We start from the raw sequence: 18,900 nt of genomic DNA on the forward strand, positions 1-18,900 counted from the left end.
CTAACTCAGTATTATGATCGTGATATGAATAAGGGTTTTTTGGAAAAAGGGACACCACAGGCTTCCCACATTGGATTTTGATATTCACCATCTCAGTATGAAGAGCTCTTTCTTTGACAATTTATTTATATCAACACCCAAATAAAATTGAAATGTTCCACAAATTAGATCAAGGCCCCTAATTGATCACATAGCTATTTTAGCTAGTGAGCTTTCCCCTGCAAGTCCAGCCTTCTCAGTCATATTTAAAACATAATGTGTACACATGTTACTGCTAATGTTCCACAGTGGACTGTTGTCTAACCAGGGCGTGAGGGCTGCAGCATGTTTGATGTGAACCAGAAGATGCAGCTGAGGTGAGGTTCATTTGGTGAATTAAACCTTTGGAGCTTCATTGTGTGAGTGTGTGTGTGTGTATCCACAGTGGAGAGAGTGAGAACACTTATATTTTCATTTATTTGGACATGAGTTAGCTAATTAGCATTTTATTGGTCTATCCCTTGTAACACAAAGACTTTGAGTCATGTTCTTATGCTCCTTTTTAGGCTGCTTCTATGGAGCCTATCTGTGTCATAAATTATCTCACGTAAATTTCTTTTGTTAGATGCTAAGTGACAGTTTGAATAAGGGCCATTATCATCATTGTTATCTTCATCATCAACATCATGGTTGTTGTTGTTGTTGTTGTAATTATTATTACCAGGGCTTAAACATGTTAGAAGAGAAAAGAAAATCCTATGATCCTAATGAGATCTTGCTCAGTTATACCTAAAAATATTTAAACACTTATTTGAATACCTACATTCATATTTATTAGAAGAATGGTTGTTATAGAAATGTCACTCTAACCCATCCTATCTTTGCAGTGGTTCTTTGGTGTTTATTTTAAAACATTATCATTACTAGAAACTTAAAGCCTACATCCCTAATGTTTGTGAAACAAAACTACATTTGATTGTAGCTGAAGAAAATTAACCCAACAGACAGAGTCTGGAATTCAGTTTGTAGTCTACATTATTTCTGTTTTTGCCTTTTTAATGCTTTCATGAATAGATTTTATCTTTTTTTTTAATGTTTATTTATTTTCAAGAGAGGGAGAGACAGAGTGTGAGTGGTGGAGGAGCAAAGAGAGAGGGAGACACAGAATCCAAAGCAGGCTCCAGGCTCCGATCTGTTAGCACAGAGTCCAATGTGGGGCTCGAACTCACAGATCACAGATCATGACCTGAGTCGAAGTTGGACGCTTAACCAACTGAGTCACCTAAGCACTGCAAATCGATTTACCTTTGATATGCTTTATAGCATCAGTGATTCACTTCTGTGATACAAAACAAATAAAATAAGGAATAAGAAATTTAGGTTTCAGAATTTCTTGGTGGTAGATCTTAGTGCTTTTGTAAACTTAACAGTTGAAAGAATAAAAAGAAAAAAATTGGCAAAGACTGAGTGACAGCACAGATTGTAGCAAGAAATGACTTTATGTGGCTCCCATCTCCTTTACTTTATAGTTCTGTGGTATGTTAGGACTGATGCATAACCTAGTGAATTCTCTAATCCTTACTTTCTGATTATGGGGTAATTTTGAACGTGGAAAGAGACCTGGAGTGTGATATCCTTCATCTATTGCTGTCTTGTCTTTCCTGAAGCTCAGATGCCACCCATACTGTTTCCCATTTTTATACTAAGTAAGGCTGAAGCAAAGATCCAAAGTTCAGAGCAATGCGAGAGAGAAGAAAGGGCGCCTGATATGCTGGAGGGCCCAGAAAGGCTAGCGAGACACACAGGATGGAGCAGACCTTCTCTTCATGTGGCCTGATAGTAACACCATGAATGTTTCCTGATCTTTTCACTACCAGGAAGAGAGGACAGAGAGAGTAGAAAGAGGCAACATGGCTCATTTGTTCACTCATTACTCACTTACTCAACTAATATTTATTGAGCGCTTATGGTATGCCAATCACCAAGGTTAGTTCTGGGAATGTGGAGATGAATAAGTCACCACCCTTACCTTCAAGGTGTTTCAGTCTAGTAGGGAGAGATTTAAACTAGTAATTAAATTCACTAAAGTGATTATTATAATGGGGAGCAGCTTTGAATAGAAACAACACAGATGTGGAGCCCAAATTCACCCTGTTTTGAGAGCTTAGTAACCCAGAAGAAGGGTGCTTAATGCCTTTGATATCCTTTCTTCATCTGTTAGGAAAGGGGAACATCTAACTTGCAGTTAATGTTTGTGAAGTGGCCAACAGAGGGCTTGGCATTCAGTAAATGGTAGAGTGTGGATGTGCCTCAGGAACTAATGCAGGCCTCAGGGCAGTGGGTCCGCTGAGTCCTAGTCACAAGTTACACGTGCAAGAATGGCCTTCACTCGAAAGCTGGGGCGCTGGACTAGCAAAGAGTGCCACTGATGGAATTTAGTCCTTATCTCCCAGCTTTCACTGTCACTAGGTGGTAAGATTTTAAAGGAAAAGGAATTTGGCTGACAGCTCAAAAAAGCCCATTGTCATTTTTGTTCTTGCCCAATTTCTGACACTTTAATGAGTTCCACATGATTCACATTTTGCCACTTAGCCCCTTGTTTGCTTGAGTAACTCTATTTCTCTAGCCTCCTTACCTTCTAGGCCTTCCATATCTTTTCCTCTTGCCCTTCTCTCTACTCTCTGGTTTTATATTTTGAAGTCATATTATATATTATGATACAGTATATATTAATTGTAAAAAAAAGTTAAATAGAACTTGTTTGGTCATTGCTGCCTATCTGTGAACTCAAGGCTATTGGTTAATGACTATGGAGCTCTAAGTGTTAGGCAGCACACGTTTTATGCATTATATCAGTGCTTCTCAGACTTTAACGTAAATATGTAGCACCTGGGGATCTTGTTAAAAGGTAGGCTTTGATTCATTTGGTCTGGGGGTAGAGCTCAAGAGTTTACATATCTAACGAGTTCCTGAGTGGTGCTGCTGCTGGCCCATGGACTGCATTTTGAAGAGCAAGGCGTTGTATCATTAGATTCTGCCAACACTATGAGGTATTATTTTTCCCCTTTTACATACGTGGAAACTGAAGGTTAGAGGAATTTGGTAATTTTCTCAAGGTCATGTTGCTAGAAACCAGCCGAGCTCAAACTCTAAACCCAGGTCTGCCTCTTGGTATAGTGTATATTACCTGGGCTTTGGAAATATCCTACAAAACCCAAGAATGATCCATTGCTACCTGAAATGGAATTTATACCTTGTTATTCTTTTTCAAGTGCAACTTCTTTTTCATTTTAATTTCTCTTTATTCAAGATTGTGTATTACATGGTGATTCAGATGTGTTGGTTTTGTTTCTAAAGATATGTAAAGCTTAGTATGATTTATTTGCCAAAATTGTAGTTTAGGAAACATGGTGCCATTGATGTAATCTGGGTTGAACACAAGGGGAAACTGCTGGGGAAGGATGCATGTGAGGAAAGGAAATCCTCAGGCTGATTTATTGTTTAATGCTCAGCGTACACAGTGTGCTACGATTTTCACAGGCTAATGGAAAAGGACACAGTCCCTGTCCTTAACAGATCAGATATGCTTTAAAAAGCATTTTGACCTTTTTTATAAAATTAATATGGTTCATAATAGAAATTTGAGCTACGGAAATGTAATACAATAGAAAAAAAAATCTAAAATCCCACCTATTGGGTTTCATTACTTTTTATTTTTAAATTTCCAAAGGATACGTCTCGAAAGGGTGAGCCCCAACCACATTTATATAAAACAGTAAGATTTCAATGTGGTGGTATCTTGCCATGAATAGTTTAAACACTGTTTTTGGTTTTGAGGGGCAGCGGGAGTAAACGGGGCCCAGTTAGGAGTCCCCAGAGGATTTAAGAAATGTGACTGCTCTGCTTGAGTCAGCTGTGAGTTTCGGGGGGACACAGTACAACTTTGCTAAGGGTCTCAGATCTTAGCCCGACCCGCGCAGCTGAGGACTGATGCTAATTGCTCTCCCAGCCACCTGGGCCTGGCTCACCGGCGCATGCGCAGTGTGGCCGCCTGCGCTCCGGGGGCGTCTCACCCGCCTATTTCTCCCCCGAAGGTTTCTTTGCGATCAGAAAAGCGTTAGGATTGCGACGAGGAGCAGTTACGAGTCTTAGAGGGAAACCGTCTAAGTGAAAAACACCTGGCATCGAAATAGGCTCAGGGGTTAGGGGCAGGTTCCCGCAGGCGTTTCCCCACACACTTTCAAGGTGCCAAAACATCCTTACCAGCAACTAACTTGGAGAAACAGTAATTATCTCTAGGAAGAGAATTCAGGGGCTAGAACAGAAAGGGGTGAGGGGGTGACGATCTCTAAAACTTTAAGCACTGCGCTCTCAAGATGCTTTGGGCCCTTTTTTCGTTTCTCTGGGGAGTCCAGGGGCCACAATCCTTTACTCCCCTCGGACCCTTTAAAAAATTTGCTGTCGCCATCGAGGGGTCTCAGTAGGAGACCCCTCTGTATTAGTGTTCAGCCCCACTCTCCCCAAACCGGGAAGCCAGCCCGAGGGAAAACTCCCTGGACACCTGCGGGCTCTTAGTGGTAGGGGGCGCTGGGCGCCCCCCCCTTCCCGCCGCGGGCACAGACCCCAGGCCGGGGCGGCGGCGCTCTCCCACCGCGCCTCTTGGGACTCGCAGACGGCAGCAAGAGCGGCCGGCGCGCTGGGCATGCTCAGTCGCCCGGCGCCGGGCTCGCGAGTCGGAAGCCTGTGCGCCGCCGCCGCCGCCGAGCCGGCCGGGGCGCACGGAGAGCGCGCGGGTCTAGCTGCAGCGGCGGCTGGGCGGCGGAGGAGCCGGGCCGGGACTGGAGCCGAGCCCCGCGCGGAGCCCCCGACCCGCCCGCCGCGGCGCCTGCTTCCCCGCACCCCCGCAGGGCAGCGGCGGGCCGCGGCTGGCGTCGGCGGGGCGCGGAGGAACCGCGGCGGCGGCGGCCCCATCCTCGCCGCCTGCCCCGGCCGGGCCGTGTCCCGGAGCCGTCGGGCATGGAGCCCTGGAAGCAGTGCGCGCAGTGGCTCATCCACTGCAAGGTGCTGCCGGCCAACCACCGGGTGACCTGGGACTCGGCGCAGGTGTTTGACCTGGCGCAGACCCTTCGCGATGGAGTCCTGCTCTGCCAGCTGCTCAACAACCTCCGGGCGCACTCCATCAACCTGAAGGAGATCAACCTGAGGCCGCAGATGTCCCAGGTAAGGAAGCCGGCGCGGGCGCCTCCGCCTCCAGCCGGCATCTCCCATTAATCATCCGGCTAATTTCTTTGTGTAAATGCAAACGTCTAGGTGCGCTCAGCTTGCCCTGCCTCCCAGCCTTCTGCTTTGGGAACCGCTTCAGCTTTTTGTACCTTGGCCTGGAATGGTTTGGGTGGTTTAGGTCTTCAGCTGAATGCTGAAGTCTTGCGTCCGGAGACGGTAATGAGGATTTCGTAAAGGCTTTCTGCGAGGCGGGAAAAAATAAACTGTCTTAGGGTGCCCTTCACCTACTTTTGTGTGTGTGTGTGTGTGTGCGTGTGTGTGTGTGCGTGTAGGACAACAAAAGGAATTTGCTCCAGCTCTTTTATAGTAACAATGGAGAGGGATACAGGGAGATGATGGGGGTGATTTTGCTCTTAAATTCTGTTCTTTTGCTTTGCGTGCCGTCCCCATGTTTTCTTGAAAGAGGAACCATGACATAAATGATGACTCTAGGAAGTGGAGGGCGTTCCGGTACCGTTATCTGTACGGGAATGACACTGGTCAAAGGGAGGAAAAGGGAGCACCGTGCAGCGGTTGCTCCCGAAAGCCCCCGGAGCTTGTGGCCAGCTGGCCAGAGAGGTTGTGTTTACAGCTTCTCCGAAGCCATGTGAGAAGGAGCGAGTCCAGCCTCTCAGCGGCGACAGGAAACAGGTTTCGCTAAGACCTTCTGCTTTTCCTTCGTTCGGTGCTTGCTGAGGTGGTGTGGTTGGTGCACGCTTGGCTCCTGTGGCTGGAGCTTTGCCTGGCGGTGCCTCTTCGAGGGGTTAAAAACAACTCTGGAAGGCTGCATGCGTCCGAGTCCACTCAAAAGTCACGGCTCAGAGGAATAGTAGTTTTTTTTTGGTCCCGTCAGAAAGTTTCCATGCGTACAGATCTTGAACACGGTTCAGCACATCTCTTTGCTTTTTCCCATTATATAAAAAACCACGTTCAACTTAACAGGGAGGAGGAGCCCCCTTCCATGACATTTTATCACTATTCCTGAATGATAGTCTCAACCACTTAGCAACTAGAACAGTGCCTTTTACAGTATAATTGACTCATAAGATTAAATAATTGTGGATTTAAAGTTAGAGCACACACATTCATCTCTTCTTCTTGATGTCGGTGTTTCATCAGGGGCCCTCTGCACCCCAAATTCTATATTCCTCGCCTATCCTATCTGCCTTCAGTCAGCTGGTTAGCAGTCCCCAAGACAAAACAGGCTTGTAAGTGGTGAGAACCATATGATTTCAGAAGTGGATAAATTATTTCATACTTTCCCATAATCCTGGGTGGTGATTGCTAACTCTGTGGACCTCTTCAAAGTTGTCTCAATTCTGGATATCCTGTTAAGGGGTTAACAGACATTTTCATTAAGCTGGAAGTTGTTATTCTGAGCAAAGTTCTACTGGAGCTGCACTTGGCTATCGAGTTTACAGATCACTATTTTCCACCTGGCCAGTAGCCTCAGGAGGCAGTGTGGGTCAGGATGGCTTGGCCCACCAGCGGGGAATACAGTATTGTGTGCACTTCCTGAAACTTCAGTTTCCTGGAACCCTCAGGGGCTGTTCAATAAGTTGTTCTCCATAATCAATCTCTCTGGGCAGCTGAGAATCTCCCTCTTTTGATCTTCTAACCTTTATTTGATTGTTAACAATGGATGAAAATATTTTCAAATGTAATTTTGGTCTTTGTAGAATATATTTGTAATATAAATTTTTGGTGACTGAGGATAATCATTGTAAGTATCACTAATGAAAATGGAGCACAGATGATGCTCTGAGAACTGAAATCCCTACTGGGGGTACCACAGTGAACACATCGGGATCCTTGCCCTGTAAAGGAATTACAGCACTGTGCTATCAGATAAGCTACTGGGTTATAATGAGGTAAACAGCTAAATGGCTTTCCTTAGGCTATTTTGCTTTTGGATTCTTAAGTCTGTCCAGCCCTGAGCTTTCTGGTTCCAAATTCAATGCAGTTTCCTCTGTAATGTCCTGCGAGTGAGGGCTTTTCTCAAAAGTGAACCCTGGGAGGCTACTGCCTGAATATGGTGATGTCTGTTGTGGCTTCCTTCTTGGTTCTTGACCACTTTGCAGAGAGAGAAGGTGGCTGAACAGCTGAGTCTGTATTATACAGATTGTTGTTAAATCCTTAAGTGACACTTATTAACGGTTTCATTAAACAAGGTGATCTATTTAACATGCCTACAGTGCTCACCTATAGGTGTTCACTAGTAGTAAAATTAAAACATTTTCTTGTTTTTTTGCTATTGTCATATAAAGAGTTAGAAGGTTACAATGAAAAATTTAAAACAATTGTAAGGTCCATAAACCCCTTTGGGCAGACCTCTCTATTTCTGGTTCTAAGGCTCCTACCCCATCAGCAGTATTCATGGTATGGTAAATAACCTGGTAACCCAGTGAAATCCTGACCTGCATCCCATCAGACTTTATTCTTCTGAATTTAGAGATGTCATTACTATAAAGGCTTTTGCCATTACTAGTGTCTACGAGTCCTTCTGTCCACCTGATTTAGGTTCTGTTGAAGATGATATTAATTTGAATTTCTTTATAGCACATGATCTTCCAAGCCAGGAAATAACTATAAAGTCTCACCTCAGAGTTTTGTCACATTTGAGACTGTGATGAACAGATGTTGACAAAGGGAATTTTAGTCTGTTGATGTTTTGCTTATTGGCTGTTTTTAATTATCCTGTAACAGGCTATACAGTGAGTAGCCCCTTTTGATAAGAGTATTTATCTCCAATGAGTGCGATTTCTTCCATTCTCTTGTTAGCCTTCTGCCTTGTTTGCATTAAAAAACCCTGCAAATAACTGCTCAATTATATGTTTGAATCTTGAGGTCTTAAATTAATAATCCTTCAAAATAGAATATAAATGGGATCCCAGTCTCCAATTGTTCTTCCTGGCTGTGCTACCCGTCTTTTTAGTCTTGCTATATTAGGAGGAGGAGGAGGATCTTTTTCAGTTCAAAAATACATATAAATATATGTATATATTTTTCATTTTTCTTTGTTTTAGAGAGAGAACACAGGGGAGGGAGCAGAGGGAAAGAGAGAATCCCGAGCAGGCTCTGTGCCTGATGTGGGGATTGAATTCACAAACCATGAGATCATGACCTGAGCTGAAACCAAGGGTTGGATGCTTAATTGACTGAGCCCCCAGGGGCCCCGAGATCTATCAATGAGATTATCTTAATCCTACTGTTTTGTAACTTAAAATTTTTCTTTATTCTATGTCTTGGGATGATAATATATTTGAATTTACTGACCATTTGTGTATGGTATGGGTAGACTTTGTTTTTTTTTTTTTTTAATTTTTTTTTTTCCAACGTTTTTTATTTATTTTTGGGACAGAGAGAGACAGAGCATGAACGGGGGAGGGGCAGAGAGAGAGGGAGACACAGAATTGGAAACAGGCTCCAGGCTCCGAGCTGTCAGCACAGAGCCCGACGCGGGGCTCGAACTCACGGACCGCGAGATCGTGACCTGGCTGAAGTCGGCCGCTTAACCGACTGTGCCACCCAGGCGCCCCTGTATGGGTAGACTTTGAATTGTCTTAAAATGAATTATTCAGGCTTCCAGGGTTCTTTCAACAAATACCTGGTTCTGTGTCCTAGGAACTGTTGTAGATACTGGCTTGGAGCAATAAACAAACACCACAAAATCCCCGCCCTGAAAGGATTTATATTTTAGTGGGGGAGATGGACAATAAAAAATGAAATGGCTATGTAATATGTCATATGAAGAGATTTCAACCAAGTAAGGGACTAGAGCAAAATATAATTTGATTTTTTTTTTTTTTTTTTTTTTTTAGAAGGTAGTCAAGAAAGGCTTCTCTGAGGGGGTAACAGGTGAGCAGGGACCTGAAGAGAATGAAGGAATATAGGAATATGGATGTTTTGAAAGAAGAATATGCCTGGCAAGGGAATACCAAGTGCAAAGGTCCCGAGGTCAATTAAATGGTGGGTATACTGGAGGAAAAGCAAGGCCATTGTGACTGGAGGAGAGTGTGGGAAAGAGTGGTCACGATGAGGTCAGAGAAAATAGGAGCCAGCTTTTTAAGCCTAATGTGACATTGTAAGGACTTTGACTTTCACTCTGAGTGAAGTGGGAAGTCCCCTGACCTGACTTACCTTTGAACAGGGTCACTCCGGCCACTGTGCTGTAGAACAGCAAGAATGGAAGCCGTCAGGTTCATATAGTCACTTTAGCAAGAGATGACGGCAACTCTGACCAGAGTGATAGCAGGGCAGATGGTGACAAATAATTAAGTTCTGGATATATTCTGAAGGGAGGGGCAGTAGTTTATTTTATTTTTTTAATGTTTATTTATCTTAGAGTGTGGGTGGGGGAGAGGGGCAGAGAAAGAATCTTAAGCAGGCTCCATACTTAACAGAGAGCCTGGTGCAGGGTTCAGTCTCATGACCATGAGAACATGACTGGAGCCGAAATCAAGAGTTGAACACTTAACTGTTGAACACTTAACTGAGCCATTCAGGTGCCCTAGGAGTTTATTGATGGAACCAGATTATGTGTATGAGAAGGGAGGAGCCAAGAATGACTCCAGAATTTTGGTTTAAGAAATTGGAAAGAGGGAGTTGCTATTACTGAGATGGGGAAAACTAGAGCTAGGATGGCTCTGGGTGGATGTTCGAGGAGGGGGGAGACTTGGAGTTAGTTATGTTTGAAATGCCCTGTAGACATGTAGGTGGAGAGACTGAGCAGGCAGTGGAGAAGTTGGGAATGTAGACGTGAATTTTGGAGTCGGGTATAGGTGGTATTCAAAATCATGAGATTGGATGAAATCACCCAAAAAGTAGTGTTTAGAAAGAAGAGGTCAAAGGAATAAGCTATTGGGCCTACCCGTGTGTCAAGGGTAGAAAGATGAGAACCAAAAAGGAGCTGAGAGAGAATGGCCATGAGGCAGGAGGGAAGTCGGCAGAGTGTGGTTTCAGGAAACCAAGCAAATAAAGTGTTTCTGGGAGACAGAGTGAGCAGACATGTCAATGCTGCTGATAGATGAAGTAAAACAAGGATGGAAGATGGACTGTCAAATGAAATATTTTGGTGATTTGAGAGAAACAGATTTGGTGTGTGATGGGCAAACACCCCATTGGAGAAGAACAGGTAGGAGGAGATGATCAGTACAGAGGGCTATACCCCTCTCCAGGAGTATTGTTGCTACGGTGGTGGCTTTTAGGGAAAAGAGATCTAGAGGGTTATTTTCTTGTCCAGTAGAATTTTAATTCTATACCTATTAAAAGAGCTCTTTTAGATTTAGATAAATTTTATCATATGGAAGTCTTGTATATGTATGTGTGAAAAAATGTGTATAAGAAAATATAAAACTTATTGTGTTCCTAAAAATTTTCACTGATTGCTCCTCTTCTGAATACCATATCCCCATTTCCTCTCAGTCATTGTTAGTTTTCTTTTTTCTTTTTTTTTCTTTTTTTTTTTTTAATCTTTGAGCATCAAGTGTTGGTGATACAGCATTTCTAAAAGAGTATACTAGTATTGTCCCCAGGATTTCCTTCCAGGCTATTAACCTGCAGTTGGGTTTTAATGCTGTTCCTACTTTTTCAAAAAAGGCAAAGAGAACTCTATTTTTGCTATACATAACTGTACATAGTTTGAAAAACCATGATTATGTTAGTTTTAGCATTAAGGTGTACATTCCAAACACATGCCTATACTCCCCCCAGATGGTGCTGTGTGAAGATGATTGGGTTATACTGAAGGGAGGAAAAATGGCGTTCGTTGTCCAAAAAGAGTGCTGTGCTCTATTACGGTTTTGGTCAATCAGTTCAAAATAATGTCATGGCTTCACAGAAGTCCCTAACCTCTTTGCCATTTGTTAGATTATTCTTTTGGATAATCTGTCAGCATAATGCTAAACTTGATACCAATGTTAAGGCATATTAAGGCATCTTAAGGACTGGTTCTGTAGGATACTTGATGGCTTAACCTGGGCTCTCTAGGAACCAGAGCCTGAGATAAAGGATTAAAATGCTGAGACATTATTGGTGGTGAGGTGTAATCCCATGCCTACCAGGGTGAGGAAAATGGGAAAGTAGTTTGGTGTTTTTTTTTTGTTTGTTTTTGTTTTTTGTTTTTTTGGTGGGGAAAATTATATCATGTTAGTAATGCAGTTTTGATTCAGTGTGGATACCAATTTCCTCATTTTCAAATACAACCCTTTTCAAAATTATTTTTCTAAAACTCTCTATGGCATTTAACATGGCCTTTTCTGCTGCTTCTGAAACTCCCTTGATTACCACCACACTACACATTTCCTCATTCTCTCATGACTTAATATCTCCTGTTTCCTTTGCTGGTTTCTCTTTAAACATTCTGAGGAAATTTGAGTTGCCTCTTTCATTGTCTTTGTTCATATTCTCTTTCCTGTATCCTGTCACGTCACTGTAGTGTTACCTACTTTTCGTACCTCGATGGACTCCAAATTCACATAGCCTGTACCTGCCTGTTTGACACCTCCACCTCTGTTGGTACAATCATTTCATGGATGGAGTGCGGACAATCACATGATGAACTTCATTGTGCAAAGTTCACCCCCAGCAGAGTGAAGGGTGAGCTTGATGGAGCAGAACTGGGCATGAACAGGGCTGCTGCTGAAGTTCAGTCAGGGGAGGGAGGGGCCGGTGAATGCCGTGGCAGAGAAAGGGCAGGACAGGAAGGCTAGAGAAGGACAAAAAGATGGACATGATGGAGAGTTGGAATGGACAAGGCTTTGGGGACTCTTCAATGCAGTGAGAGTCAGGAGTATCTAGGATGAGCCTCTCTTTCTGGGGGGATTTGGGAGGGAGGGTAATATAGAGGAGGTACAGATTTCAGAGGGAGAGGGAGTACATTCAATTTTAAATGATGAGTTAGAAACTATTAATAGTTACCTTTTGTATTCTCAGTGTCAAGTGTCATATTCTACTACTACTCTTTTCTTTCTGGCTTATTCTAATACCTAAACTCCAACAAACTTTTGAGCTCCTGCCACCTCTTCCCTGCCTTCATGTCTTCATTTCCTTCCTCCTGATTTTAAATACTGCAGCCATTATGATACCAGTTTCTCTTGATTTGCAATACTCATTTGAGTAAAGTGCAACCCTGGTTAAATCCAGCTCTCCACTTACTCCTGCCTGCAACTTGGCTGCTGGATCTGATGGAGGAAAAACCTGTATCACTCAGACTATTCTCACTTTAAATTCATCATCCCTAACCACAGCAGGCACCTAGGCTACCCAGCTTTACCCAGTGCTCTAGACCAGATGTTCTCAAAGGACGGTCTGGGGACTCCTGGCAGGGCCATAGATAACTCTAGGAGTTCCGTAAGGTTAAACGTCTTTTTTATAATTAAGACATGATTTGCCTTTTCTCTAATTTTCTCGCAGGTGTATAGTGGAGTTTTTCAAAGGCTGCATGACGCCACTGATGTCATTGCTGAGGTGGACCATGGATTATGGGCTTGTAGATACTTTAAAGATTTCTCAGTTGAAGATTCTAATATGTTAAATGTTGATAGATGTGACCCCCACGAACAGAAGCTGCTGAGGCTGATCAATAATGGCCAGTGTAATAACATCCTGGGACCAAAAAGTTTGGGAACTGCCCTAGACCATTCACTTTTAGACTCACCCAGATGACCACTTGTACCTTTTTTTTTTTTTCCTTCTTTTAATTGTAGTTGACAAAATTAATTTCATGTGTACAGCATAGTAATTGGACAAGTCTGTACACTATGCTGTGCTTGCCACAAGTGTACCCACCATCTGTCACCATACAACATTATTACAATGCCATTGACTATATTCCCTATACTATACCTCTCATCTCATCCCTGTGACTTACTCCTTTCACAAGTGCAAGTCTGTATCTCCCACTCCCTTTCACCCATTTTGCCCATCCTCCCACCTCCTTGGTACCTTTTCTTGTGGAAACCCGTTCACCTTTGTCTCCACTTTTCCCTCTCTTCTGGTGACCTTGCTTCCTGCTCAACTGAGAAAACAGAGGATCGCTTCCTCAGATTCTCAGGTTCTTGCATCTGTGCCTATAGATGGGGCTTTCTCTCATGTTCTATGGGCAGATTATCAGCGTTCCCACAGCCATGGTCAGTCCCTTCATCACTCTGTCCCCATACTTTCCTACATCTTCAGTTCTCTGCTGAACCTTTCCATTTGAATGCACATGTGCTGTTATTTCCCTCATTTGATTCAGAATGTATTTTCAAGGTAGAGCTGCAAAAGCTTGCTTGGATATTGGGTGTGATGATGGAGAGTGACCGAGGTTTCCTAGGGTTTACCTGAACTACTGGGGCAAGTGGTCAGTCAACCTCCTTATAACTGTCCAATGATTCCTTATGGACAATGGGATAAAATCCAGATTCCTTAGTAAGCATGCAAGGACCTGTCGTCTAATCCTGCTCCACCTCTCAAAGTTTTCTTCCACTCTGTACTTGTAAACTTTTTGTGGCTTCTCAAATGAACTGTGCTGTTAAATGTCCTGGGTTACTGCATGTGCCCATTTCTCTGCTTGAAATGCCCTTATTTGTGTGATTGAAGATTCCATTCAAGAGTCCCCCTGGCTGATCATCTGCTGCTTTGTGCCCCACTGTATAGTGTACACAGGTGGAGCATAGCCCTCCTTGTACCATCTTGGAGTATTTTGTGGCCCTTTCCAGGCTGTGACCTGCTTGAGGCTGCCATAGGCTTATTCATTTATGTACATCTCTAGAAATTGACACCAGGACTCATACATGATACACCCAAATAGGCATAAAGTAAATTCATGGATGGATGGGAAATGATGACTTTGTTTACTACCTTTTCAAATATATGTATACATCTTTAATAAGATGTACTTGGCACTGTGTCATTAAAAATCAAAAACGTGTGGGGCACCTGGGTGGCTCAGTCAGTTAAGCGTCTGACTTCAGCTCAAGTCATGATCTCACGGTCCGTGGGTTTGAGCCTCGTGTTGGGCTCTGTGCTGACGGCTCAGAGCCTGGAGCCTCGTTCTGATTCTGTGTCTCCTTCTCTCTCTAACCCTCCCCCACCCATGAGCGCTCTCTCTCTCTCTCTCTCTCTCTCTCTCTCTCTCTCTCTCTCTCTCTCTCTCTCTCTTTCTCTCAAAACTAAATAATAAACATTGAAAAAAAAAAACCAAAACGGGTGTTCATTGAGTGACATTACTAACAACAGATAACATTGTTTCATGAGTTACCACCTGAGTGACTTAAAGAAAGTGTCTAGACCTGTCTGTTCTTCTGCTTCCTCATTTCTAAAAGAGGCATAATACAGGAACCTGCCCCCCTACTGTGGCTGTAAGGGCTGAATGAATGAATTAGCTCTGTGACTGGCACATAACAAATACTCAATAAATTTGAATGATTTTTACTATGATTGTCACTACTACTTCTGCAGAAACATACAAGGCAGAGTGTTTACACCTTCCATGAAATATCTCCTTGTCACACCAATGTGAAACAATCACTTATCTTCATGAGGTAGCTACTCTTCAAGGCTAAGAGTTTAGTAACTTATTCTAACAGGTAGTTGTTGAACAGTCTTGTGGTGAAGACAAGATTAGAATTAGAATGTTTAAAAGCAAACTGAATTCCTTTAGTAAGGCTATTGGTACATATGAATGTGAATTGCAGTGAACCGACACCCCCCTCCATTGTTTTTTTTGTAGCCTTTGCTTGGAGGAATGTTCTCAGATTGGTTTTGTGGTTATCAATAATAGTATCTCTATACTAGTTATTGAGTAATAGTTTTGGTTTCAGGGTATTGAATATCAACTGGTTAATTTTATACAGTTGTCATCCTAAGCAGTGTAAAATGGGAGATAGACCTCTGATAGGTATAGATGGTGAAAGGAAATAAAATCAGGTAGAAAAACTGAGGAAAGGTAAATGAGACAGCAGGAGGATGAGTGTAGCTGGTCTTTTTTGGCCTTTTAATACTGTGCCTGGTGACACCTGGTCCTGAGCACGTGGTATTTTGCAGGCCTATGTTTATTTCCCTGGGCAGCAGGAACACCATTGTTTTAAATGACATGCTTTCAAATGGTTGTCTTTTCTCCCTTTCATTATTATAACCATTCTTGTAAATTCACACCTATTAGCTGTTATTTAGAATACTCTATTACCCCCTGCCCCCCCCCCAACTGTTAACACAGATCCTGCATTATATTAAGGCTAGTCGCAAGTTTGCATTCTGCCTTCCCCCAATCTTCAGCATTTAGTGGACAGAACCATGAACAGAAAAGTAGATAATTTTTTTGTATAAAATTATTTTAGAATTGTATTTTGTACTGCTCTGAGTGTGCTTTCAAAATATGTGTTGCAAGAATTGTAGTTAGCCTTTGAGTTGCTTGCTTAACAGGAAACCAGCAGGATATGCTACTCACATGGGAGTTCTCTAAAGGGTCAATTAATATGGAATAGTCAATGAAACACTTGATACTCACCTTCCATGATTTTCAAAGTACTTGTCTCAAAATAGATCAGTAACAGCTGGCTTGAATAAACAAGCATCATGACTGTGCGCACTAATGTCAGCAGCCTTTTCCTGGGAGCATGGGGGCAATATGGTTTAATGAAAAGGCTTTAGGCCAGGAGTCAGGAGACCTGAATGAGAGGCCCAGTCTGTCTCTAACATGTGGCCTTACCAAATACCTGCTTTTCTTTTTCTCTGCCTTCCATACTTACAGCAAGAACAGTAAATACTGACATATCAGTAATATGCTGAAGAGCAGCTAAAATTTTTTTTATACATGTTTAGAGCTCATTAAGGAGGCATTATAATTTCATGAAGAGAGCTTTGGGACAAGACAGATGTTTGAATCCCAGCTCTGGCACTTGATAAATTTGGGAAAATTATTTTAGTTGTTGAGTCTCCAATTTCTCATATTAAAGGCAAGAAATAGTAAAACCTACTTTGCAGGGTTGTGGTGAGAAATAATATTTGTAAAATGCTTGGGGCATAGTAGGTATTCAGCAAGATTTTATTTCCTTCTTCCTCTCCCACATCCTTGATCCTCCTAAGTCTAAGAGCCAGGAAGAACAAGATCTTATCACCGCTCTACAGAGAAGGAAATTGAAATGTGTACTGGATAAAGGACTTTTCTCAAGGTCACACAGACAGGAAGTGGTGAAGACAGGACTTGAGTCCAATTGTCCTAATTCCAAATGCAGTGAAATTTCCCATTCCTGCTACCAAGCTGAGTGGTTAGATGGTGAATTGCATGAGGAAATGACTAGGAAAATGCTTGGAAAAAGCAAGGCCTGCCCTGCAAGTACAAAATTACATTGTATTATTTTGCACTGAAATTTACTACATTTAGAACAGCAACATCTAGAATAATGAAACCGGTTTTCATTTATTTTAGAGTCAGATTAGTTCACGATTATTTGCTTTTTGGTAATTTCATAGCTCTTAGTTTGGTTTTGTTTTTATGGGAATTTGTGCATATGAGTTCATTAAGTCATCAATTTGTCTACTAAATATTAGGTTTTGTAGTAGAAACAGAGAACTTAAAGGTAAATAAAACTCAGTCCCTGATCCTGTGTGGCTTTTAGTCTGTACAGCATGGATTTTACTTCAGACATGCCCTTATAAAACAGGGGGTGGGATGGGAGACCGGAGTTACAGTGAATGAGCACAGCAAATGCTTGGTAGGGGGTAATGCTCTCTTGGACGCATTGTTAATTTTGCTGATGTGCAGGGAATGACATGTTCATGTGTTTGCATGGCTCAAGATATTTCTGTCCTTTCCACAGATATTTGTCCAGTACCTCCTATGTGCAGGACACTGGTAAAGCTAAATCCTAGGAACTTTGTGCTTTTGTAGGGCTGGAAGAAAGTAGATTTGACCTTGGAGTCAGGTCTTGCAAGAATGCAGAGAGGATAAAGTAAGTCATTGGATGCTGCAAGGCAGGTGCAGAAGTGCATGCAGCTGGGTGAGCGAGATGAGACCAGGAAGAGGACAGAGACCTGAGTGGTTACAGGAGAGGAAGAAGGCTTGAGAAACAGAGTGGGGAGAGTGTGTGTGAGACGAAGAATGTGCAAAGACATTCAGACCTCAGTGATGTCCCCAAGAGGACAGTGACTCTGAGCAGTGATGGAATATCCTCCATAGCATTCATACTGGAATATGGCTGCACCATTTGCACCTGGCAGGAAGATATTAAGTCATAGGACTTTGGTGTGTGGCCTGGAATATCAGATGATGGACTATTCTCTTGAATATCTTAAACATTGAGGGAGTAGACTATAGTCAGATTGCATAATAGGCATCTAAAGCCATGTCCAAAGCCTGTTCTTGCTCTGTCTGGAAGCTCCTGACTTGCTTACCTCTCATTCCCTCATACCTAGTGTACCATTCAGTATCCTCCCAGTGCTCTTTAGTTGACTGATACCTCTTCCTTCCTTGATCCATTTGTTCTTAGCTGCGTGTTCCTGAGTCCTGCTCCAATACGTTCTACTTTCATCCCCAGTTCCCTTCACCTTCTGTGATGTCACATGCACCGGTGACCCCCACCCTGCAGTGCCCTCCTCCACTGGCTTTCCTGCTCTTGCCTCTAAGCTGAAGAGAGCTGTTGGAGAAGCTTGCTCACCAGTGGGTTTTTACTGCCCAGCCTCACTGCACCAGCTGCTGTGTATGTCACCTCTTTGCAGTGCCTTCTGTGATCCTCTAGGCTTCTTATTCCCCCCAGTGAGGCTCCAGCTCTCTAAATCCCAGACATTGAGCCCCCAACTCTCCCTCAGTCCCTCAAGTTCACTTGATTTTTATCATTACCAGTCTTCCTGAGTCTTATCCTCAGTCTGTCCCATTTACTCACCATGATGGTGACCACTGTTACTAGAAGTAGCAACTGTCCCAAACTTTACAAATTATTGCTGCTTTCTTGGGAGAGAGTTTTGGGTCTTGAAGAGTGTGTGTTTAATAAGTTAGAAGCCCAGAGAGGACCGGGTGTTATCAAAACTTTGATTCTGAGAAATTGGGCACTGCATGCTAGACCTACTCTTCTTGGTTTGTGGTCTCCAGACCCCAGTGGTGTGCTCGAATGAACATCCACCAGTGAACCAGAAACCTGTCACCTTTTTCACTTCCCAGTGGCAACAAGGCTGCCTGTCCGCTCTTGCAGCCAGCTTACAGCACCTGCTATTTGCAAGCCTTTTTTTGCAAGGGGGTTGGGGGGGGTGGGGATTAATTAATATAACTTAATCATGTGTGCGGTGCCTGACAGAGAAAGGATAATTCTGCTTCTTACTGATACTACAAAATGTAGATTTGGCAGAAAAGTATTAAATTCCCTGGCATTTGACCTTCAAATGTGAAAAGGTATTTGTTGGCTAAAGGAAGTTAGTAAGCTTAGGCCATGGTCAGCAACACAAGAAATGCTTGAGTTGAGATTATTTATAATGACAGAGTACTTGAAAATAAAACCTTGTGTTTTCCTGTAAACTGTACTTGGGGATTCAGTAGAATATAGCAGTTCCTCAGTAAGGAAGAAGCAGGAGTTGAAATCTCCGGAGTTCAGGATGAGCACTAACATGGAAAATTTGGGTGCTTCCAGAGACCCCATTTAAGGGGAGAATGTCATAATTGTGGTTAACATCCATTTCATACCTGTA

The 18,900-nt window shown here is 42.9% G+C and overlaps 1 protein-coding gene across 1 annotated transcript in view; it reads left to right on the plus strand.

Annotated features, from left to right (window-relative positions):
* The first annotated feature begins 4,881 nt into the window (after nt 1–4,881).
* The window catches only part of VAV3 (vav guanine nucleotide exchange factor 3), a 362,499-nt gene continuing 348,480 nt past the window's right edge, over nt 4,882–18,900 (plus strand). The window contains exon 1 of the mRNA XM_058716351.1: nt 4,882–5,199. Within this exon, the coding sequence (XP_058572334.1) occupies nt 4,996–5,199 (204 nt within the window). The 5' untranslated portion in view covers nt 4,882–4,995. The remainder of the gene's footprint in view (nt 5,200–18,900) is intronic.

The sequence above is a fragment of the Neofelis nebulosa genome, chromosome 2 (genome assembly GCF_028018385.1).
Source record: "Neofelis nebulosa isolate mNeoNeb1 chromosome 2, mNeoNeb1.pri, whole genome shotgun sequence".
Taxonomy (NCBI): Eukaryota; Metazoa; Chordata; class Mammalia; order Carnivora; family Felidae; genus Neofelis; species Neofelis nebulosa.